Here is a 22,352-nt window from a genome sequence, read left to right as displayed (position 1 = left end):
CCTCCCGTCGCTGAAGATCTCCCCGCCTTGCCCGCTTGTCGTTGTCTCTCATCAATCAGAATCCCGATTCCCGAACCCGCCTTTGCTGCCCGGATTTCAAACGACGTCGGCCTTTTGAAACAACAGCAGGCTGATAGTGTACACTGCTCTAGACCGTAGGGTAGGTAAGGTACCTCCAGGTCAAGATAGCCAAGGCGCCTTAACTGGACCCGTGTGTGGGTTCCACTCTTCCATTCCCTTCTTGTCCCGCATCCCACTGCAGTTGTTAATAGCAGCCAGTAACAGGCATCACAGTGCTCAGGTTCCCGGGTGACTGGACGGGCAGTCAGGAAGGTCCTCAACCCGTCACCCTGACGGGGTCACCGCCCACGCAGCCCGGTCTGGTGTAACTGACCTAGGTAACCAGCAGGAGCCAGGTACCTCCCACTACCTCTCAATAGACGGGGAGGTACCACGGGCAGGCAGGACCTCGCGCCAGGCACTGTCCAGTAGGTAGGCAGTTGCTGGTTGATCCATCCTGGCCGTTGACCCGTATACTGCCGCTCAATTGGGGAGGGGGCTGTTGACGTCGGCAGTCACCACCTCTCTGACTCTTCCTACATTGGTTCACACTTGAAGTTCCATCCGACCTCTTCTTTACCCAACTACCTACAAACCACACACACACACACACAGACAGAAACACGCAAGGTACCCAGCTTCTACTTCATACCAGGAACAACAGCACCGACTTTCCGACCAGTTATCATCACGAACGTGCAACGACTACTAGCATACGCCGGCGACTTCTCTTTGCTTTGATCACGACACATTTCGAACTTTACACACGCTGCTACTAATCTAACCACCATCTGTAATACAGCGTCACTTCAAGTGCGACTCTACTCTCTCTTTTCTAATTTGATATCATCCTCCTTCCATCTGCCCGTCTGTCGCAGAGTTCGCTCTGCGATTACACTCCTTTGTCCCCTGGTAACAACACAGCACAACTCCCGGACACAGCCCAGTGCTCAACTGCCTCGACGCTCTCGATATTACCGCTCGAATTCGCCAATAGCTATCTTGCCCTACGTTTCTCCGAGCATACGCCGTGCAACCCACGTAGAACCGTCTCATTTACCAAGGCTCTTCACCATATACATACCTGCCGTATTCACTCTCTGAACGCCGGCTAGTTGTGTCTCTACGTGCCTGGAGACCTTTCGACGCTTGTTGCTTCATCCCCGCGGGCAGGAACCTGCTCGACCCTCTCCCGAGTTGCCATTCATGCCAGGTTTGTTGTGCTCCTTCAACAATCTCCGTGATTTTCTGTTCTAACGTAAGGCCTTGATAGCCTCTAAGAAAGACCGGAAGAATGGCAAGGACAGTGGCGGAGTGGTTGCAGCGGTGACGAAACAGGGCGCCAAGTTCTCGTGGGTTCCCCTCCTGTTCAACGGATGATCCTCTGTGCTCGAGTGCCCGTCACCACTCAAACTGCTCAATCTAATCATCAGTTACCCTATTAGAAACACGACTGACGCTAAAGACGCCTCGTCCAGCCCGTCGCCGACCGCTACCCCGATACCGGCAGTGTCGGTTCCCGATAGCATGCCTTTTGCACCCTCGCCCCGTGATCGAATCACTTCCCCTTATCTCGACGCTGTCTCCACGGCTTCGTTTGCAACAAGCCCCTCGCCGAACGCTAGGGAATGGATAAAGAACCTGCCAACTATGGCAGGCTCGCCCGGGAATCTTATTAGTTTGGCGGGCGAGTCGCCTCCTACTGCTCCCTCGTCGTATACTCCTTCATCATTCGACGACACACGCGGGATGTCCTCTGGCTGGTCTTCTCCCAGGCCTCCCAGCAATCTCTATGCAGCTTCCGTATCACCTCCAACCGGGGGCCGCCGGCCGATGAGTTTCCACATGGCTAGATCCCCTGCGGAGCTTCACGGACATTTAGGCGAGCCAGCATCTAGGAGAAGCTCGATGCATTCGCACTTTGCGCGTGCTGGAAATCCACCGCTGCCTCACCAACCGCAACCTCACTTTTACGGTGCACCCGACTTTAACCTAGACACCCATCGCCACGATGGCATCAAGGCGGGCGAACGAGGCTACTATTTTGGGTATGATATCATTACCTCTCCATCTTTGGATAATGTTATGAGGAATGACAAGGTCGTCTTGGCTGGATACGAGGGCGGTTTGGAAGTTCACAAGCTTACAAAGGGAGGTCGCTTGGAACCCTTGGCAAGTTTGAAGGGATTGCGTGGAGGCGTATATCACGCCAAGGTTCTTCCTTGGACGGCTGCGCAAGCGGACGTATTCCCGCTGATCGCAGTTGTTGTCCATGGTCCAGATATTCCCCCTATCCAGTCGGCTTCTACCTCGGCTCCCAAAACCGAAGGCGACTATGATGCCGTGTCTGAGGAAAGGTCCGAGGCCATGGCTAACGTCCCACTTGACGCTCCTAAGGATACGCCCGGTGATAGGGCGGTACCTGGTTTCATAGAGTGTTACCAGACGACCGTCGAGGTCTATTCGCTCAAGACCAACAAGCTAGTCGACATTCTACTTGAGGCACCGAAGATCCCATTGAAGACTTCAGTCCTCAGCCCGATCTTCCAAGCGCCCCTTCCGTCGGGTGCTTTCCACATTCACGCAGATGGCGGAAGTGTTGTCGTATCATCTGGAATCACCGGCGAATGCTGGGTGTATCAGCAGGTGGTAACGGATGAATTGGCTCCGCGTTTCGTTTGTCATGGAAAACTTTGGACAACACTCCAGCAGACTCCGAGAGGCAGCGATGGATCACAGGACATGGACCGGAATTACACTCCAGTGCCGCCTCGCCCACGGCCTCAGATTCCAATTCTGAGCGTCAGAGGCAAATGGATCGCTTACTGCCCGGCTACGCCGTCTTCGCAGATAAGTCTTCGAGCGACTGTCCCGGTTCCAATCTACGGTCGGGCTCCGAATCTGTCTTCGTTGACGCCTGGTCAGCTGCCACCCGTTTCTTCTGAAATCGATCTTCCGTTGGGTGACAGTGTTGTGAACAAGATTGTGCGAGATGCGACCCAGGAGCTTATCCAAGGTGCCAAATGGGTTGGCAAACAAGGTTGGCAGGCTTGGAACAGCTACTGGAATCCGCAAGCAAACCCGACCAGCCGGTCTCCTGTTCTCGCTCCTCAAAGCTGGGGAGGTTCTGCCCAGCCAGACCCTTCCCAGTTTCCTCCGACACATGGTGCCATCACTCCGCCAATTGCGAAGGATCCGAACATGATTTCGATTGTGGATTCAGAGACCTTGTCCTCATCGGCCACTATCCATCCTGTTACCAGCTTCCACATTCCCCAAGGTTGCAGTTTCTTGTCTTTCTCTCCGTCTGGCCTATCTCTCTTCACTGCCAGCTGCAAGGGAGATGTCCAGACCGTTTGGGATTTGATGCGTTTACAGTACACCAAATCGTCGCCCTTGCAGGGTGCCGGCTTGTCTGTCACGGGAGGCCCGAGAGTGCGTCAGGTCGCCCAGTTCTCCCGTATGACAGTGACCCGCATTGTTGATGTGGCCTGGACTAAGCCGAATGGTGAGCGCATAGCCATGGTCACGGAGCGTGGAACCGTTCATATCCTGGATCTACCGGTAAGCGCCTTCTCGTGGCCTCCTCCACGTCGCCGGATCAGGCCGAGTGAGGCAACAAACTCGGCCTCGGAGGGAACTTCTGCGGTTGCGATTGCTTCCAACGCCCTGAGCTCGGTCCGTGAAGTCGCCCGGCCACTCATCAGCCGACCACGCAGGACTAGTAGCAACGGACAGCTTGTAGGGTCTGGAATTGGCGATTATGCAACACACGGTGGAAAGGTTATCGCTGCGAGCATCAGTCATTCTCTCGGCAAAACTGGACATGCCATTAGCCAGCTGAGGCACACAGGCGAAAACCGAGTATCTCTACCGAACAGCAACTCCGCTCCAGGGACGTCATGCGTGACGTGGGTGACGGGTAAGAGGGGCCACTTGCTCTATGTTCTGGGCAATGGTCTCGTTCGCTCGTTTGTGGTTACGAACCGAAGAACATCCGGAGGCGAGCGACGAGCTCCACGACTTTCAAGATATAAGGATGTGAAGGTTCCTTTGATGCCGGACCTCTCGTTGGCAGCCCGCGCGAAGGCTTTCGTCGACCAGGAAGAGTACTACGAGTTCACGGAGAGGGGCCTCGATACGGGCAATGAGACGTTGGTCCTCGATCGATATCGAGCTAAAGCAAAGATGACCAACCTTGCCATCCGGTCATCAATTCCACAGGCGGAGATAGAGTCTAGCGCGCCGTATCAACCTTTTCACACTGACCGGCGTGTTGCCCTATTCGAGGTTGAAGACGGGTCGGACGCAGCACAGCTTTCAGAGCGCATGGGTGCGGCGTCCCTTGACGACTCGGTGATTGAACCCAGTCAGAGAAAGCAGAAGGACCCGCGATCCTCACCGCGCGAATATGACAATTTAAAGCCAGGAGCCTCTCAGGCATGGGCTTTTGGCGGCAATATCCAAGGAAGAAAGCTGGATTTGGGGCTGCATCAGCTGGGAGATGACGATTTCCTGTTCAACGACGACCTGAGGGCTCTTCCTCCTTCTGCGATGGAACGAGTCCTTGAACGGAACGGGGACACTGACCAGGTTGTTGTCACAACTCGTCGGAAGCGTGGAGTTTCCCGCTTGACCGCCCAGGATTATGATGGGTTCTTTGAGGATGATTGTGAGGTGCTCGATTTTGCCGACCAGCGAGTTTGAGCAAAGCCAGGAACAGCCGTCCTTTTTTTTTTTCCCCCACCGGCGCAGTGTGTGCTTGCTTGTTTGACTTTGTTTAAGGATCTGCATGGCTGTTTTGACGGTGGTGAGATCTACAAACACAAACAAATTAAAGCAAAAACTTTGGATTATAATGATCAACCATGGCTTATTCGCATTTGCCATTAGTGGCTCTGCTTTTGAGTCCACCTCTTGCTGGAGCTAGGATGGAGTTTGGGTACCAGCTTTGTTGGAGATGGTTGTGCTGTGAGCATGCAACTTTGATAGGGGACACTGGGCAAATATTGGGTTGCTACTTGAGTAATTAGCATATACGGAAACCAGTAAAGCGAGACAAGCAAATAATAGACGAACAACTTTGCAAATATGTTCGATCCCCGATGAGAGCATGTGATAGTGCGCAATATTGATGATCCGAGACTGCTCCTCCTAGCAACCTATTCTAAATTTGCGCGGAAGGAGAGTTTACGGACTTATCAAATTCCCGTGGTACTTATGTATACGGAGAAAATCCAATAAACACCCAAGTCGCCGGAGATAGTACCCTGATCCCACACGCTGACCGATCTCGGTGCCGTTCAAATCTTCCCCTTTTCAGATTTCTGTATTCACCTAGTCTCGCTAGTATATACATATCTTTGCACCTAAACCAACTGATCGTCCTCGATGTCTCCAGCCCCAATGCCAACCGCGATGCGCCTGTCATAGAGGCCGGGCAAGAAGAGCCTAGGTTTTACGCCTTCTTTTTGGCCGCCGCGGCCTTAGCCTTGGCTGCCTTCTTCCTGTTGCTCTTGATCATCACCATGCTCAAAAAGGAGCCGACAACGGATGCGCCAAGCAGGATGAGGATCACGGGGATGCGAATGGCCCATTCGCGAGGGGGGAAAACGTTTTGCAAGGGGTGGTCGGAGTCGACGAAGGGCTGGAGATTGGTGGTTTGTTAGTTTTTTTCTTTCAAGAAGGAATAGGAAGATGGCTGGATCCTGGGGCATCCTGGGGTTTTGGGGGGGCTTTCGGGGGGGGGTGTTTGAACGCACCATCAACAGAGTCCAGATGGTATAATAGAGGAAGACGAAGGTGGCGGCCACGAGCATGGCGAGGCCTACGAGTTTGTCGAGCTGTGGGTGATTTAGGGATTAGGGGTTAGCCGAGTGTTCAATCCTTCGGTTTCCGTCTTGTCATGATGGCGGCTTCGGGGTTCGGGCAGCTAGCGAGTGGAAACACACCATTGTCGAGTTGATCGAAAAGGTTGGTTAAATGAGTGACGTGGTAGTTGGTGAAGGTGGTTTCGTTGTTTGAACGAGAGAAGAAGAAAAAAAAGTAAAGTAGAGGTATCGCTCCCGCGTGGTGGTGAGTTGATGCTGATGTTGCCGTTGCTGCAGGTGGCCGGCACCTTTGACGGGGACTGAGAACACCGAACACCAGCACTAATAGCGACCTGGCCACTTACGGAAAGCGGAGTCCAGCTGCCATTTGCGAACCGTAGCGTCACTGTTTCAGGGGTGGCGCGTTGAGCACAAGCGGCTCGCTGACGTTAGTGGACCGTGTCGATGGCTTTGCTTTTCAGAAGGAAGGGAACAGCTCCACTTGCTAGACGTACTTCTGTAAACTCCACACCAGCCTTCAAGGAAGTTTTGGTTGCTGCCACTCCCGTCACCTCTCACGGTCCCGGCAGTTGCCTTGCCTTGCCTTGCCTTGTCGTAAGCAACTTGCGCGAGGCACCAGTAGTGGCCAGCAGTTGGTGATTTCTTCTTTTTTCTTACATCTTGAATCACTTCCTTGACGAGACCTCGAGACGACACAGTCAATTCTCAGCACACCGAATACTTGTTTTGGACAAAAGAAAACAGAGACAAGGATAATTCTTCACGATGGCTTCGGCAGACATGTCTCCGTCGCGTAGCCATCCTCACGACGCGACCCGATCCCCTTCCCCGAGGACCCAGTCACCTTCGCCCCGGGACGAAGACGGCTCTCGGTCCCCTGGTGAACGTACACCCTCACCTCCTCCCCGCGACCCGTCGCCGTATCGATCACCAGGCGAACGCACACCTTCGCCATCTCCTCGCCGGGATCGCTCTCTCTCACCAAGAGATCAGCCGCACTCACACCCACGATCTCGTTCGCCTACACCTCGCAGCCAATCGCCTTCCGGACGCTCTGTCCGCTCGCCATCTCCGAGAGAGGGCTCACCAGCGCGCCGTGATGATCGCTCATCTTCCCCTCGGGCACGCTCGCCGCCACCACGCCGTCATTCCCGTTCTCCTCCGCTGAGAGGACAACCCCCTCCTCCGCGCCATCGCGATGCCGGTGGCGACTATAGACCGCTAAGGAAGGAGCGCACCCCGACGCCACCCCCTGTGGCCGTCAAGACCGAGGAGGAAAAGCTTGCCGACGCCAGAGCAGAGTACCAGAAGCTCTTGAACCTACGCAGTCAGGGTGTGTACCTACCCCCGCACAGGCTACGTGCCCTCCAGGCTGCTATCACCGACAAGAAGACCAGGGAATACCAGCGTATGGCTTGGGAGGCACTGAAGAAGTCTATCAACGGTCTGGTCAACAAGGTCAACACTGCCAACATCAAATTTGTGGTCCCCGAACTCTTTGGCGAGAACCTCATCCGTGGCCGCGGTCTGTTTTGCCAGAGTCTGCTGAAGGCCCAACATGCCAGTTTGCCCTTCACCCCCATTTATGCTTGCTTGGCTGCGATTTGCAACACCAAGCTGCCCCAGGTGGGCGAACTACTTGTCAAGAGGCTCATCCTGCGTTTCCGCAAGGCGTTCAAGAGAAACGACAAGGCGGTTTGCCTCTCGTCGACCATGTTCATAGCCCATCTCGTCAACAACCAGGTTGTCCACGAGATGATTGCCGCCCAGATTCTGCTGCTGCTGCTCGCCAAGCCCACGGATGACAGCGTCGAAATCGCTGTCGGTCTCATGAGGGAAGTCGGCTTGTTTTTGGAGGAGATGTCCCCGGCCATCGCCCATGCCGTTTTCGACCAGTTCCGCAACATTCTTCACGAGGCCGATATCGACCGTCGTACGCAGTACATGATCGAGGTGCTTTTCCAGGTGCGCAAGGACAAGTACAAGGACAACCCGGTTATCAAGGAGGAATTGGATCTCGTCGAAGAAGAGGATCAAATCACACACCGGATTGGGCTTGACGACGAAATTGACCCGCAAGATGGGCTCAATGTGTTCAAGATGGATCCCAACTGGGAGGAGAACGAGGAGGAATACAAGAAGTTGAAGGCGGAGATCTTGGGTGAGGCTAGCGACGACGACGAAGATGTCGATGACGACGACGAGTCGGAGAGCGGATCGGAATCGGAGGACGAGGAACAGAAGGCGTTGGAGATCAAGGACCAGAGTAATGCGGACCTCGTCAACCTCAGGAGGACTATCTATCTCAGCATCCAGTCGAGTGCCGATCCCGAAGAAGCGGCGCACAAGCTTATGAAGCTGCGGCTCCCTGCCGGCCAGGAGGCCGAGTTGGTGTCGATGATTGTTGAGTCATGCGCCCAGGAGAAGGTCTACTTGAAGTTTATGGGCTTGCTAGGAGAGCGGTTTGCCCGTCTTAACAGGATGTGGATGGACTTGTTCGAGGAGTCATTCGCCAAGTACTACTCCACGATTCACCGATACGAGACCAACAAGCTTCGCAACATTGCTAGGTTCTTTGGGCATCTTTTGGCTACCGATGCCATTGGCTGGCACGTTTTCTCGGTTATCCACCTAAACGAGGAAGAAACGACCTCCGCCAGCCGTATCTTTATCAAGATCCTGTTTGAAGATCTCCAGGAGAACATTGGCTCTGCGAAGTTGAAGGCTCGCATGAGTGAAGAGACTCTCCAGCCCAGTCTGCAAGGCATCTTCCCTCATGATGAGCCGCGTAACATTCGCTTCTCTATCAACTACTTCACATCCATCAAGATGGGTTATCTTACCGACGAGATGCGTACCTTCCTAGCAAACATGCCAAAACCTGCCCTGCCAGCACCTCCAGCTGATTCTGATTCCGAGTCCGTGTCCAGCTACTCTTCCTATTCTTCTTACTCATCCCGTTCTCGCTCTCGTTCCCTGACGCCTCGGAAGGACACCCGCGGACGTTCGCTCTCGCGCACCCCTCCTCGTCGTGGCAGAGGCAGATCCTACAGCCGGACACCAAGCCGGAGCAGGAGTCGTAGCCGTAGCTACAGCCGCTCCGTCTCGAAATCCGTTTCGCGGTCTCCTCCAAGGCGAAGAGCGGTGGAGTCTCGGTCTCCCAGCCCGCCACCCCGCGGCCGTGGGCGTAGCTACGACCGGTACTCCCGCTCACCCTCACGCTCGCGCTCTCGTACCCGCTCCCCGTCGGCGGCGCCCATCCGCCGCGGTCGCTCGGGAACCCCTAGCCGTAGCAGATCATACTCGCGCTCGCCATCCCCCCCGCCTGCTCGTGGTTATCCCACCCGTGGTCGAGCACCCGTTAGCAACAACAATAGAGCCGCCGCCGCTTCCGGCAAGCGTCGTAGAGAAGGTTCCTACTCGGCAAGTCGCTCGCCACATCCCCCTCCCCAACAGCGTCTTCGCCGAGGGAGCTACAGTCGGTCACGATCAAGGTCTCCGATACCTATTAGAGGCAACGGGCCGGCGGGTAGAGATACAGGCCGAGCTGGCCCGGCTCCCGCTCGTGGAGGACGGCGGGATCGCTCATACTCGAGATCGCGAACCCGGTCACCTCCACCGCTAGCGGATGCCGCCACAGGGTCTAGGAGAGTTGTCAGCAGGTCGCCAAGCCCGGTGGTTGGGAACAACAAGCGGAGGAGATCGTATAGCAGCTCAAGGTCAAGATCTAGATCGAGTTCGAGGTCCAGGTACAGGTCCAGGTCACCAGTTGCTAAGCGGGGAAGAGTTGATTAGAAGCCCTTTTACCATTATTAACGGATCAACGGAAAGGAAGAGAAGAGGGTGACAGATGTTGACTTGGAATTCAGAAGAGGCTACGAAATGTATATTGATACCAGAAGCATTGGTTCTGAAAAGAAAAGAAGGACAAAGAATGACAGGCAAGTCTCGTTGTACCAGGGCGAGACTTAAATTAAAAACCGAATCGAGATTTATTCCGTTGGACTCGGGGCTGATGGGTGCTTTCTGATAATGCGATGACATCACAGTGATTGGAGCGGTACGTTGACCGGAAGAGACCGTATTTGCGCTCAAATAAGGGGTATGATACTCTAACAATGCTGCTTCTAACATCTATAAACCAGAGCTCCATCACAATATGCCAACATCTCTATACAAACCCAACCACCTTCAAGAGTACCCGGTTAATGTATACATGGCCAGACCGGTGAGGGAAGAGAGATTCACCCACTAACCAGCTCACTCTTGGGATAATTCGTCGTAGTCTCCAACGACTCCACCGCTGTCTCCCCGCCATTCTGTCCCTGAACAGGAACCAGCGCCTCTTCAGACGCTGTTTTCTTCACCTCCTTCTCCTTCGACCCAAAAACGGAAGCAACCGTAGCCTCCGCATCACCACCACCACCAGCAGCCTTCTTTGCCGCCTGCGCTTTCAGTTCCTTCTTACTCAGCTGCAACGCCCCCTTCGCCAACGCCTCCTTGGGCAACGGCCGGATAATTGGCTGGACCACCCACCAAGGCCTCTTGTTCTCCCTCCTCGCCTGTGCCGAGCTTTCCGGGTCATCTTTGGAGTCTTCTGTTTCCTGGTACAAGGTTTCCAGGACGTCGACGTCGAATGACGAGCCGCCGGTGCGCTCGTACTCGAGAAGTCCCTGGGCAACCTTACGCTCGACTTGAGACAGGATGGCTTCGTATTTGCCGATTTCAGAACCGTTCCGCGCACGGGCGAGGAGGTCGCGGACGTCGGTGTGGTGGGTCACGAAGTGCCGCAGGAGGTGGAAGCAGTGGGGTTGCATGGAGACGAGGTTGGGGGAGGTTTGGAGAGCTTTTTTGTCTAGGTGGGGGTTGTTGCTGTTGTTGGTGGTGTTTAGAGAGGAGGAGGAGGAGGAGGAGGCGGCGGTGGTGGTGGTGGTGGTGGTGGTGGTGGTAGAAGCGCTGCCGTTGGCGGACTTGTGCTTCTTTCGTGCTGGTCCTTCACTGTCGTCGTTGGCTTGTGTTGTTTCGAAGGAGGTGGAGGAAGCCTCTTCAAGCCATGCAACATCATCACCCGGCATGAACAGCGGTCTCCTCACTGGCGGCTTCTGCTCCAACACGTACTTGTAGATGATATCCAGGTATCTCCTCAGCACAGCGTCGACGCGCCAGCCGCCGCGGCTGCCATCCTTGCTACGCCAGTACTCCCTCCCTTCTTCGCCGACGGCCGGCGGCCTGGCGAAGAGGCCTGGGTCGCTGAGGTTGCCCTCGGCGCTCATAACGCCGTCAGCGCCCGTGGCCGCTAAGCACTTCTCCAGGTCCGCGTGCTGCAATATGTTGCCGTTGGCGAAGATGACCGTCTCCTTGGGCAGGTTCTCGCGCAGGTAGCGGATGTACTCCCAGTCGGCGAGCCCCGTCTGATGCCCCTTTTGCTCGCGCCGCCGGCCATGTACCGTGAGAATGCTGGCGCCGGCGCGCAGCACGTTCTGAGCGTATTTGAGGGTCGCCTCCTTGGTGTCGAGAATGCGGATCTTGGCCGTCACCGGGATGTCAAGTTCCTTATGCAGCGTGTTGATCAGCTCGAAAATGAGCTCCTGGTTCTCTTGCAGAAAGGATCCGTATTGGCCGCGCTTGGCGATGCCCTGCGGGCAGCCGAGGTTGAGGTCTACGGCATCGCAGTAAGGGGCCACGAGCTTCGCGGCGGAGAGCAGGTAGGCGGGGTCGTTAGCGCAAAATTGGACGAATAGCGAACGGTCGAACTCAGGGTTGCCGTCAAGGAAGGGAACGTAATCGGGCGAGTCTGGGCGCGGGCTGTCGGCTGTCAGAGGGCCGCGGATCGGTTGGAAATGGGAGTCACGGTATTTTGGCGCTTCGGTAAACAGGCGGGCGTGGAACATGGGAGTGTAACAAAGGAGCTTATGTTGCTCATCGGCGGGGAGAAACGATCGGGTCAGCATGCGCCAGGCCTGTCATGAAAGCAATCAGTTAGTTGTGCTGTTCTGTCTTATTTACGTTGTTGCCACTACATATTGTCCACAAGGGCGCAAACTCACAAACTCAGACTGATCCACCATGGGAGCAACGATGTACTTTGGACTACCGATGCTCTCGTAGAAGGCCCTGCCATGAAGCTTCGTTCTCTTGGGCGCTCGGGGTGTCGTGGTCGCATTGGCCTCGGTTGCGCCCAGGTTGGCAGCCGCAGAGGTGAGCGAAGAAGCTGTTGTCGCAGAATGGGAAGCCATCGTGACAAAGGACCTAAACGGTAGACGAAGGTGGAGGAGAGACCTCCTAGCGAGTATCGAAAACGGAGCCACGGTGGTGGCAGGTTGTGTGTGTACTTACTTTCTTGAGCAGCAACGCCTCTGTCCGTTCTTCAAAAGTTGACTTTTGTTTACAGGGCAACTGCATTAAAATTTGGGCCTTCTCCGCAAGGCTGACGGCTTGTCATGTTCGGGGTCGAGTGACCACGGATGATGATTGGCTGCCCCCGCAAATTTCTACGAACAGGCGAGTGCAACATCCAGCAGGGGTTGACCCTGCATTAGGCGTGGGGGTTTCTGGGGGGTTTGAGCAGCATTGCATTTGCCCAGCTTCTGACCAATCCTCGGGAAGCGCTGGTGGGCCAAGAACTTCCAATCCTAGCCTCGGCCGTTGTTCGAATCATCACATTCCTAACCCGTTTTGCGCAACGCTGTCACTCCTTCGTGTCTTTGTTACGCGGTCTGGATATCTGCTGAACGTTCCAATGATAAAAGATATCGGCTTCCTCGCTTGTTCTTATCGTGTCATTTGCACGTGTTACCAGCTATTTCAGAATTTGTCTTTTTACTCTCCTTCGACTCCCGTAGAATACCTAGATGCATCTCCAAGGTCCCCTTCCACTGACAAACATGTAATGAGTGGGCTTGACACATGGAAATGAGGATGATTTCAAACGACTGCCAGAAACAGAACATGATGGATTGTCCATGACCGGTCCACAAGCTTTTGAGGTTTCATAACCCTATAGAACTCGACCCATCCACTGTCTGTTTCCCGTCGCAGCAGTTGGTAACCAGAAAGATTCTCATGTCTTTGAGTACCTGTTTGATCTGATGAGCCTCAACAAGCTTTCTCTTGGCATGCTAGCACACTGGTACATGGGGTTTCGCTAAAGAGAGTGCAGTAGTATCAGGTACGGGTGACGGGTTTACAGTATGTAAAAACTGTCCAAGTGAGTATCAATTTAGGAATGCGGCCTCTCAGTATTCATACCTGTTGGTGCGGGCGCTCTGCGTCTACATATAAACACCACCTGATCAACACAGGTAGTGCGTCTGCGAATGATTCAGGACGTTAAGTATACATTTAAAGGCTTCCAGTGCTTCTCCAACTAACTGCTATAAGCCCCATGCCACACTGGTACTGACATCGACGAGAAGCGATCGAAGTCATGGCATATAAACGAATGCAGGAGTCGTCGACCACTTGAACAAAACCAATTGAAGATAGTAAACTGTAAAAGATTTCACGTGTTGCCTTTGCCTTGCTGACTCAATTGGGAACCAAAAACACAAAAAAAGCTCGAGAAAAAAAAAAAAAAACCAAATAGGCCTACTACGCCGGGCGCATTAGGCTGGACGTCCAACAAACAACGAAGATGCCACAACGATATCGAACGGCTGTAACGCTCCCTGTCAAATTCAACTTGCTGCGCTGGCTTTTAAAACGACCCGGTTGTAGGTTTGCTATGACGTACGTTTTGACTCTCGCTCCTCTTCCAAAATAATTAAGGAAACTGAAAAACAGAATGCCATACCCACTCACTAAAAGAAATTTTTTGCGAAGCTGTTGATGCTCTTATTTGCTGGTTTCCATATCCCCCCTCCCATTGGGCTAAATTGGGCCCAGACTACAACACCAATTCCGTCCAGATAGCTCCAAGATGACCAAGAAGAGACGCTTGCTCCGTCCTTTGAACATTTCTTTCCTTTTTGCTTGACCTCCAACATATCGAACAAACAACTGCACCCCACCTCCTCTGTTGCACTTCGGGTAATCCAACGTCTTAACTTTCTGTCCAGTCGACGCCCCGTGGGATCCCCTGTATATCGTTGTCGCCATCGGTCCAGCGCGTGTAGCCCAAGAAAGGAGTGGTTGATGCCATTGGAGAACCCTGCACCCACACGCGCGCCAGAGAGTCACTCGCGACAGCGACAAACACCCCGTCGACCATATACACTACCATGCAGCCAGCTGTCGCCCCGTTTTCAAAAGGAAAGATTAGGATACTCTTGAGCGAGTCTACGAGGCAATAAAGCCTTGCTGGAAGCGACAAAATCCGAATAACGCCATAAACACCAAACAATGCTCTTTGCTGAGAGAAATAGGAAATGCCTCGGAAACGAGAATTATGGGTGCGCTGCACGTTGAACCGCTGTAACGTTGGACTCGTCAGAAGAAGTGCGTGTAGATTTTAGAGTTCTCGTGAACTTCCATTTCCTAGTGAGAGAGCAAAGGTAAGCATATGACCAAGGCGAATATGAACAACGGTTGTTGCAACTTACCATCTTGAAGCTGTTGAGTTCTTCTTTGATTTGTTGGGCCAGCACAGGTGTCAAGCGATTGCAAGTGGCGATTTCACCGCGGCGATCATACTCCTGGCTGGGCCACGTCTCATAGAAGGCAATCCGTGGGCTGAATGTGGCGCATCGCTTCATGGATCCCTGAGGTGTCCCAGGTGCGCTTTTGGTGTCCTGCCGAAGGCGGAGTGCTGTTACAAAATAATCCTCGCTACCGATCGGAACTTGGCCAGCTCGATCATCATTGTTTGGCGTGCTGGGTGCGCTGGAGTTGGGAGAGTCAGTGATGGCACTTGGGGCATCAAGTCCTCGGCCCTCCGCAGGTCGGGGAGATGGGCTCGGCGAGTTGCTGTTGGTGTCTGTATCGGTGGTCAAGTCAGCAGTAGCTAACAGGCGTAATCCAAAGAAGATCCTTACGTTTCAAGATTCCCTTGCGGACTGCAGCAAGCACTTCGGCCCTTTCTCGTTCACCGCCGATAATGCTCTTCCTTGCAGCTGATCCATCACTACCCAGGCTTCCCGCACGCTCCATCCCAAGACCTGGCGCTCTGCTGGCATCAAGTGAGTTCCTTTCAAGCCGAGGAAATCCGGTACCGCCTCCGCTTTGGGAACGAACGTCGGCATTGACATTCACCCTTTCCCTTTCAGCCTCGACATTGATCATGGACACTGTAGCTTGCGAAGCGTCTGGTGCCTTTGCGTCGGCAGCAGGGACACCAATGACGGACTTAGGTCTGAATAGTCCAGCAAGTGACCTGGTGCTCTTCTTCATACCGCGTCCCATCTTGCGAATCATAACCGAAGCTGAGGAGGCGGTTGAGGAGATGGAGAGATTGTCGGTCGAGCCCCCGAATATCCTGGGGCCATATATGTTGCTTCCAATACCAGCTGCCTCTTGCTGCTGTGCGATACGGGCCTGCTCAGCGTCCAACGGCTCATTGGAGTTCTGATCCTTATGCAGTTTAGATGGGCCATTCTCGGCGTCCTGATGATGGACCGCTTTCCTGAACTCAGACGCACTGCTGAATGAGAATGCCCGACGAAGACGTGACGTCTTGCTCTTGGGCTTGCTGTCGTTATGGCTGAGAGCAGCTAGTTGCTTCGCAGCCGGGCTATGAGCCTGCGGCGGGGAGGGCGTCTTCACCGGCGATGCCGAGCGACCAGCGGTGACACCAGCGGTCGCGTTGCGTCCGGCGTCAGTGTCCATAGCCACGGGTTTAGAGAGAGGAGAGAGGTTAGTAAGACGCTTCGTGTTGGTAGCATCGGAAGAAGATCCTCTTGGCGGGATGTTGACCAGTCGAGCGTGATCTTGGCCGTTGCTGTGGTGTTGTTCTGGGATAGAAGAGTGAGCGGGGTTTCCGGTGGGGTTGGCCACATTGGCGCTGAGGTTGGCAGACTGGGAAAAAGAAACCCTGAGTTAGCGAATCCTACTGGACGGCTGCATATATGATTGGACAATGTTTACATGGGGGGAATATGGATAAGTATCCAGAAGTAACTTACAGATGCTGGGCGGGTTCCACTGCTAGCAGTGCTGCGGCTCGACGAACGGCTATCAGTACTGCTGGTACGTGTATGGGCAGCAACGCGACCAACACTCAAGTTGTTAACCGTTCGTCCGGAAGATTTGGCTTCCTTTTCGCCAGTCTTTCGTGACTTTGAGGACACATCGGTGGGCTGAGCAGCGTAGAGGGGGGCTAGGGGCATCGCAAGACCGGCGGAATCCAATGCAGGCATGCTGCGTCTCCTGGCTCGCTTGACATCCTCTCGGACTTGACCATGAGGGAGAAGCATGTCATCGACCGCTGAGCCCCCCATTGCACCTGCGAAGCTATTTGGCCGGTGTGGGAGCGCTCCGTTTGGACCGCGCAGCATAACGCTCTTGTGCTCCGATGTGTTTGACATGGTTGGTGCTGTTTCATTCGCCCGTTGCGCTGGCCGGCGATACCTCTCTGGCGACACTTTGGGCGGGCCCGCGGAAGCGATCAGAGGTACCGAGAAGGTTTCGCCCAGATGCGCCGAATGAGGCCGAGGTAAAGGAGCGACTCTCCTGCTACTGCCCACTGAAATGACCGAATCGTCTCTCGAACCGCCGGCTGATTGCCCACTGGTAGTTGCAGGGCTGGGAAGATTTGTCATGGAGTTGCTGGATTGGTATCGGGTATGCGCTCCAGACTGATCCAAGTTCTGTACTTGGGGAACGGATGGTGTTGACGAGGTACGGTGTTGCCTGAATTGGTGGTGATGTGTTGCGTGGTTGAGAGCTGGCGCGTTGGTAAAAGCGTATTGTTGCACAGAGCCAGAAGCTTGACGGTACACCACTGGTGCGCCGACCACACCAGACATCCCGTGTATACTGTTTCTCTGGGACATGTTGTGACCATATTGTGGATTTGACTGCGACTGGGCAGGCTGGATGATGCCGGTGGAGGAGGCCGGTCTTGTCTGAAGCATGGTAGCAGTCCCAGATTGCCGGGGATAGCCTTGCACCAAAGCAGCCATTGTCAAACCTGAGCGATCTGTCGTCCCGCCGCCGTGAGGTGAATCAGGACGTTGAACGGTACTTGTAACTGAACCAAGGAGATGGTGTGATTTCAAGGAAAGTAACAGTGGAGCCTTTCGCTAACGAGGAAATCTGGGTACGGCAGGCATTAGCATCTTCCGCGAAACGAAGTCAGGTTTGACAAGAAGAACTAGGAAAAGCGAAATGGCATAGGGGTTTGAGTTGTTGTCGCAAGGCTGTCTGACAAATTGGCGAATTGGTAGGTTGTGTTGGGAGATGCGGCGTCAGGCTCTTGTTGTGATTGACGGGACTCCTTGACATTGGCGGCAGTGCTAAGGGTAAAGTGGTGATGTTTTGTTTGGGTACTGGCACCTACCTTTTTCCGCCGCTGAAAGAGGCGAGAGGATGTGTTTTCGACCTCGAACGAAGCAGACCTGTTTGAGGGGATAGGGACTTTTGGGGGGGAATGATTGGGAGAACAATTGTTACTATAAAGCGAGGGACGCCTGCGGCCAAGGGAGGGGGGAAGAAGATGGGTTGTTGATGTGGCAGGGAAGAAGTCCACTATCACCGTGGACGTCTTGCCCTTCTGTACAAAGTCGAGTCTGTCACGACCCGCCCACAGCGATAAGTGCGACGGAGGTTGGGCGCAGGCAATGTCACGATTGACACCGGAAGATGGTCGGTTGTTGGAGCGAAAGCATGGGGGATGATCAGATGTCCGGGTTACTAGAACGGTCGACGCAGATAGTGGAGGAGAGAAGCGATTCGGTGGAGCTCTCGAAGAGTCTCTCAGGCAGTCGAATCTTAGATTTCCGCGGTTGTTGCGAAGTGTCGTCGGCCAAGTCCCTTTTTTTTTTTTTTTTGCTCTTCCTTTATTCCTTTTGTGAAGCTCGAGAGCAGGAACACGAACACCAAGAGTCGTTGCGAAGAAGTAGTAGACGACAAAAAAAGGCGACAAGATAGCAGATTGGACGGAAGAGTCGGAGAAGGCAAGAGGTCCACGACCGGGAGGAGGGAAGTGGAGGGCGGAAATTCGAGAAAGAAGGGGCCTTGCCCAAACGAAGGGCGAGGGACTTGAGATGGAAGTTGAGGTTGGCTGAACTGAGGCCGTTTCGTTGCGCGGTAGAGGCCCGGTAGTGGTGACTGGTGCTTATGCTTGTGCCTGTGTCAAGCGTGCTGCTGTTGAAAGGTAAGGTAGGCACTCCAGATATGTAAAGGCATGCAGGGAAGCACAGGAACCTCTTGTGCAGGACAGAAGGGCCCGACGGAGAGAGTTAACCAAACTCAACTCTGTGTCAGGTCAGGGCAGGGCAGCCCCAACCTCAGCGCGAGAAAAATAAAAGAAAAACCCGGGGAAGTAAACAAAACGTATGTCGACTCAACAAGTCCAGACCCAAACAAAACCGCAGGGGAGATCGAGGGAAGCGGCGCAAGAACGAGAGACAGATGACGATTGGGGGGGCGGATGGGATGGAGATGAGAAAATGGAGGTTTTGACGGGTGACAACTGCACCACTCACTGCAAAATGTCTGTGGAGGAGCGAGCAGTGGGAGCGTGGATGCGCGAGAGGGCACAGCGGACGGGCAACAACGGAGAGTTGGGACTTGGGAGAGGGATGGAGCGTGCAGGCCAGTGTCAACGGAACAGAACCTCAATGGCTAATGATGGACAGGAGAGTGGATGCCCTGGTGGATGCCCTGGACTGATGGGCCGTTTTCTCCTCTCGACTTTCTCGGGAAACGGGCATTCAGAGGTGGACCCGATGCCCCCTGTCATCTGCACTAGGATGTGTATGGGAAATAGCGGAGCTTCCTGGTGTTGCAACGCATGGTACAGTAACAATACCGTTCGCAACAGCAGCAATTCATTGTTACGCCAGTCCATCTTCCATATCAAGTCTACCAAGGTAGTAGACGCCAACCTGATGGCCCTTCGCTCCGGTGTTTACATACCTCTACTGTCCCTTCCATAGGTATCCATCCAGGTTGACTCTGTAGGAGACCAAGACACTGTCACGGTGTTCTAGCATAATCCGGAAGGCGTTCAAGGACACTGGCAACCTCAAGATCTATGATCGATGTAAATGGACACCTCTTAAGGAAGGTAGGTTCTTTTTCTTTCGGTTTCATTTGTTCAGATGCTCCGGCGCAATACTTTTGAGACACGCACTGCAGGCATAGCAGGGCACCGCCTTTTAACTTGGCAATGACTTTGGTAGCGTCCACGGCAAAGTCCAAACAACCGGGACCAAGAACACCACTGCGCTTCCATCTTCAATTACACGCAATTTTAGCAACCGGACATGACCCACCCGAAGCACAAAGACGCTTATCTGGAAAGGCACTGGTGAATATCAAGGGAGTGGAAGCGCCTTCAGCTTCATATATTATTTCCGTAATCTCTTCCTCTTAGGCCACTACGACGTAGATTTCTAATTCACGTTCTGGCACGATGTCTTCCTGATCCGTCCCTTTACCGCACCCCAAAAAGGAAGGGAAAAAATTGCAACCGATTTCTGTCTTGCCTCACCTTTGCATGTTGCTCCCGTCGCCAGGGACTCCAGACTCATGTGTCCGATCGATGGATCGGTCGGCCGTTGGAGGCAAAATCGGGACGATGCCGTGTATACACGGGCATATCAGAAAATTTCCATCTAGCGACTGGGAGGGGGAAGGATGCGCACATGTTGTTACATGATGAGCGCTGCTACTGCAATGTGAATCGCAACGAGCCCGTCCAGATTCTAGCTTGCTGCAAGTTTGTGGTGCAAATTCGTCGTCGTTGGTTCGAGATGACCAGACATAACAATACACCAAGGTGCTTGGAAGAGGCGGATGAGAAAGCGAAAGGAACGGATGCTTAGTGAAAGACAAGGACAGAACTAACCAGTGTCAAGAAAGGGAGACAGACAGCTATCAAACCCTTGGAAACCCATGCAAGAACTTGACTGATCATCTGCTTTCCCTTCGTTGCTCTTTCCTCGTGTTCTCGCTTGCTCCCCTCTCAGTAGGGAGAAGTTGCAGAAGTCAAGGTCTTCGCTACCACCATCTCATCTTAACATGGGCCTTCATTGGCACTTAACAGCCGCTTGATATTGCCGCAACGCGCCGCCATCGACTGCGTCGTCATCATCAAAAAGAGGACATGCAGGGTTGAGGTACCCTATAACTGGCCTGAACCCCAGAAAAAGTCCTTTCGCTCGCGGTCTCGGGTGTCTTCACGATTCCATACATACCTATTCTAACGGGGGCATGCGAGCCGAAATTGTGCGATTGGCCGGGCCCATCAGCGCTCCCCAAGGTCGCGCTAACCAGGTCCGTTGCTACAGCCAACATGTTGCTGAGCTGCCCAGCCTGCGGTGGTGTCCGCAATGTGGTGTGCTGCAGTGGTGGTGGATAGGCATAAATATCATCCTTCCTTTGTTCATTCATGGACCTCTTTGCTGCCATGATCTGGTGGTGATCAGCTTGGGCTTTGCTATATCTGTTGGGTCAGCCGATAGCAAATGTATTATCGGCAATAACGTGGTCAATCAAGTCCGAGGAACGTGGCGGAGGAATAAAATACCGTGAGGAAAGAAAGGAAAAAAACGTGTGGAACGAGCAAGGGGTCCCCAAACCTGGAGTCCCGGGCGGATTCCGACTTCGATTTCTCGCCGTTGCGCGTGAGTCTGCGGTGGTGACCCCCGTGTTGTTTCCCCAAGCACTCTTGCACAGTGGCTGCCCTGTCATTGAGACCAGGCCAGCGCGATATGAGGGCCGATTAAGTCGCATCGAGCCTTCAACCTCCGGGTATCGTGGGATCGCGCGAGCGGAGTATGCAAGAGTCGTTGCCAACGCGCGTCAAGGCGCTTGCGACATTGAAGGCAACGGCCAGTCCACCAGTCAACAACAATTCTGCGCCTTTCTGCTGCAAGATCAACCATGCCGTTTATGGCGCTGTGAAAAGATGAATGAGGCGCCAGTACATATGGAGGATATCGTATCGGCTGCCAAGAAGTGGGTGGGTGGTGCTGTGGTGGTATCCTGAGTGAGCGCGCAATAGTATGTGACCCCTCTGCGGCCCGACCACCTCTTGGTGTACCACATCTCAACGACTTCTGTCTCGTCTTCATCTCCATCCGGAATACTTGATCGGTCGGCCAGATCTGGAGTTCGGCTCGTCGACTTTTCTTTGTGCGACAGGAATGTCGTGATCATCAGGGACGAGGCCGAACGGGTCACCAGGCACTGCCGCGGCTTAATCGGGAACAATGTTCCAGACTGGTAGTGTACTATACTTGATCTAATCATGGGGGGCAACATTCCGATGTTTATACCAGCCAATACCGTATTATCAATGCGCAAAGTCAAAAGGCTCTTGCTGTTTCGGAATCGGCCACAACTCCATCTGCCTACAAGCAACTTAAACATAAGGTAGGGATCAGTCTACATATAGATGCATTACATACGACCGCAGGACAGGACCGCGCAGTGCCGTAGACCTAGGTAGGAATGGGCAGGTGCGGGAGGGTGACTGCCTTTCCGTTACGGACTGCAGTACATGGAGTACAGTAAGTTACTGTACTGTAAGTACAGTCACGGCTCCAAGTAGGTAGTGTACCATCTGCATGGTTCCGGGCCAAAGTCGAACTCAACGTCTCGACATTCAACCCCGCCAGCGTGGACAATGCAATCACATTCACATTCGCCGCATTTCGCAACGCCAGCGGCAGCTCGATCAACGGCTCTGCCGACTCCGCTTGCTTTGGCAGATAATGTTATATACGCAGATCTGTAACATTAGTCCATACGACATCCACCGTGTCATCTCAACAAGTAATGTCAATTCATCCATCGTCGGTCGGTGGCCAGATGAAATAACGTTTATTAATATGTAGTGTAGTGGTTGCGATTCAAGGTTTTACCCATGCTATCTTTCCGTGCTTGACCACTCAGAGACCTACCTACATACTTACCTAGATCGGCCTAGCCTCTTTGGTCTTGGAAGCTGTATCCCCCTTACGTGTTGTCTCACTTGGGGGACGCCCAGGGACAGGCTCAGGAACGCGAGGGTCCAATTGAGACAACAGGAGTCATGATGCCGACTGATTTGACTGAGGGGCACAGGGCGGCCATTCAGGTATAATCAACGAAGAGAATAGCTGGATATCGAGACATCTCAGGGATAACAACTAGCAAAACGTAAGTGAGTTCTGGAAATCTTCCGAAATCTTCGACTCATGTGGAATGATGACCCGATATGGCGACTCTCTTCACCCCCTTTCATCATACGCAGTTTCTTTCATGTTGTGACAGCCTGTTGAGATCAGAACAGCCGGACGGTGAACGTGGGAGTTTCTGACTGTGTTGGCAGATACTGCTTCCACAGTTAAAGTCAACACCGAGTCCAATGGTAGG

At 53.7% G+C, this 22,352-nt stretch overlaps 6 protein-coding genes across 6 annotated transcripts; 3 read left to right on the top strand and 3 right to left on the bottom strand.

Moving 5' to 3' along the window:
- Nucleotides 1-1,498: 1,498 nt before the first annotated feature.
- On the top strand, nucleotides 1,499-4,876 carry B0T23DRAFT_114533 (uncharacterized protein). Its single transcript, XM_062831924.1, has one exon. It carries the CDS (start codon nucleotides 1,588-1,590, stop codon nucleotides 4,765-4,767), a length of 3,180 nt encoding a protein of 1,059 aa, XP_062694094.1. The 5' UTR covers nucleotides 1,499-1,587; the 3' UTR covers nucleotides 4,768-4,876.
- A 272-nt stretch (nucleotides 4,877-5,148) lies between these two features.
- B0T23DRAFT_377154 (dolichyl-phosphate mannosyltransferase polypeptide 2) lies at nucleotides 5,149-6,371 on the bottom strand. The gene is made up of 3 exons (XM_062837012.1): nucleotides 6,012-6,371; nucleotides 5,823-5,903; nucleotides 5,149-5,707 (listed from the first exon to the last, which is right to left on the bottom strand). The coding sequence occupies exons 1-3, from the start codon at nucleotides 6,012-6,014 to the stop codon at nucleotides 5,519-5,521; spliced, it is 273 nt and encodes a 90-aa protein (XP_062694093.1). The 5' UTR covers nucleotides 6,015-6,371; the 3' UTR covers nucleotides 5,149-5,518.
- Nucleotides 6,372-6,401: 30 nt separating this feature from the next.
- B0T23DRAFT_355749 (Pre-mRNA-splicing factor cwc-22) lies at nucleotides 6,402-10,058 on the top strand. Its single transcript, XM_062836165.1, has 2 exons — nucleotides 6,402-9,951; nucleotides 10,037-10,058. Exon 1 carries the CDS (start codon nucleotides 6,657-6,659, stop codon nucleotides 9,684-9,686), a length of 3,030 nt encoding a protein of 1,009 aa, XP_062694092.1. The 5' UTR covers nucleotides 6,402-6,656; the 3' UTR covers nucleotides 9,687-9,951; nucleotides 10,037-10,058.
- A 77-nt stretch (nucleotides 10,059-10,135) lies between these two features.
- Nucleotides 10,136-12,127, bottom strand: B0T23DRAFT_427644 (dihydrouridine synthase-domain-containing protein; the record flags this gene model as incomplete). The annotated part of the gene is made up of 2 exons (XM_062840080.1): nucleotides 10,136-11,851; nucleotides 11,939-12,127. The coding sequence occupies 2 exons, from the start codon at nucleotides 12,125-12,127 to the stop codon at nucleotides 10,136-10,138; spliced, it is 1,905 nt and encodes a 634-aa protein (XP_062694091.1).
- Nucleotides 12,128-14,153: 2,026 nt separating this feature from the next.
- Nucleotides 14,154-17,409, bottom strand: B0T23DRAFT_114491 (uncharacterized protein). The gene is made up of 5 exons (XM_062831923.1): nucleotides 17,326-17,409; nucleotides 15,950-17,081; nucleotides 14,864-15,842; nucleotides 14,432-14,805; nucleotides 14,154-14,366 (listed from the first exon to the last, which is right to left on the bottom strand). Exons 2-5 carry the CDS (start codon nucleotides 16,946-16,948, stop codon nucleotides 14,319-14,321), a joined length of 2,400 nt encoding a protein of 799 aa, XP_062694090.1. The 5' UTR covers nucleotides 16,949-17,081; nucleotides 17,326-17,409; the 3' UTR covers nucleotides 14,154-14,318.
- Nucleotides 17,410-20,286: 2,877 nt separating this feature from the next.
- Nucleotides 20,287-21,710, top strand: B0T23DRAFT_394761 (uncharacterized protein; the record flags this gene model as incomplete). Its single annotated transcript, XM_062838148.1, has 5 exons — nucleotides 20,287-20,328; nucleotides 20,491-20,955; nucleotides 20,998-21,218; nucleotides 21,275-21,368; nucleotides 21,531-21,710. The coding sequence occupies 5 exons, from the start codon at nucleotides 20,287-20,289 to the stop codon at nucleotides 21,708-21,710; spliced, it is 1,002 nt and encodes a 333-aa protein (XP_062694089.1).
- Between the last annotated feature and the right edge of the window lie 642 nt (nucleotides 21,711-22,352).

Source organism: Neurospora hispaniola, assembly GCF_033458365.1.
Source record: "Neurospora hispaniola strain FGSC 10403 chromosome Unknown B0T23scaffold_3, whole genome shotgun sequence".
NCBI lineage: Eukaryota > Fungi > Ascomycota > Sordariomycetes > Sordariales > Sordariaceae > Neurospora > Neurospora hispaniola.
The sequence above is the reverse complement of the archived record's forward strand: the minus strand, read 5'-3'. Positions and strand labels throughout refer to the sequence as shown.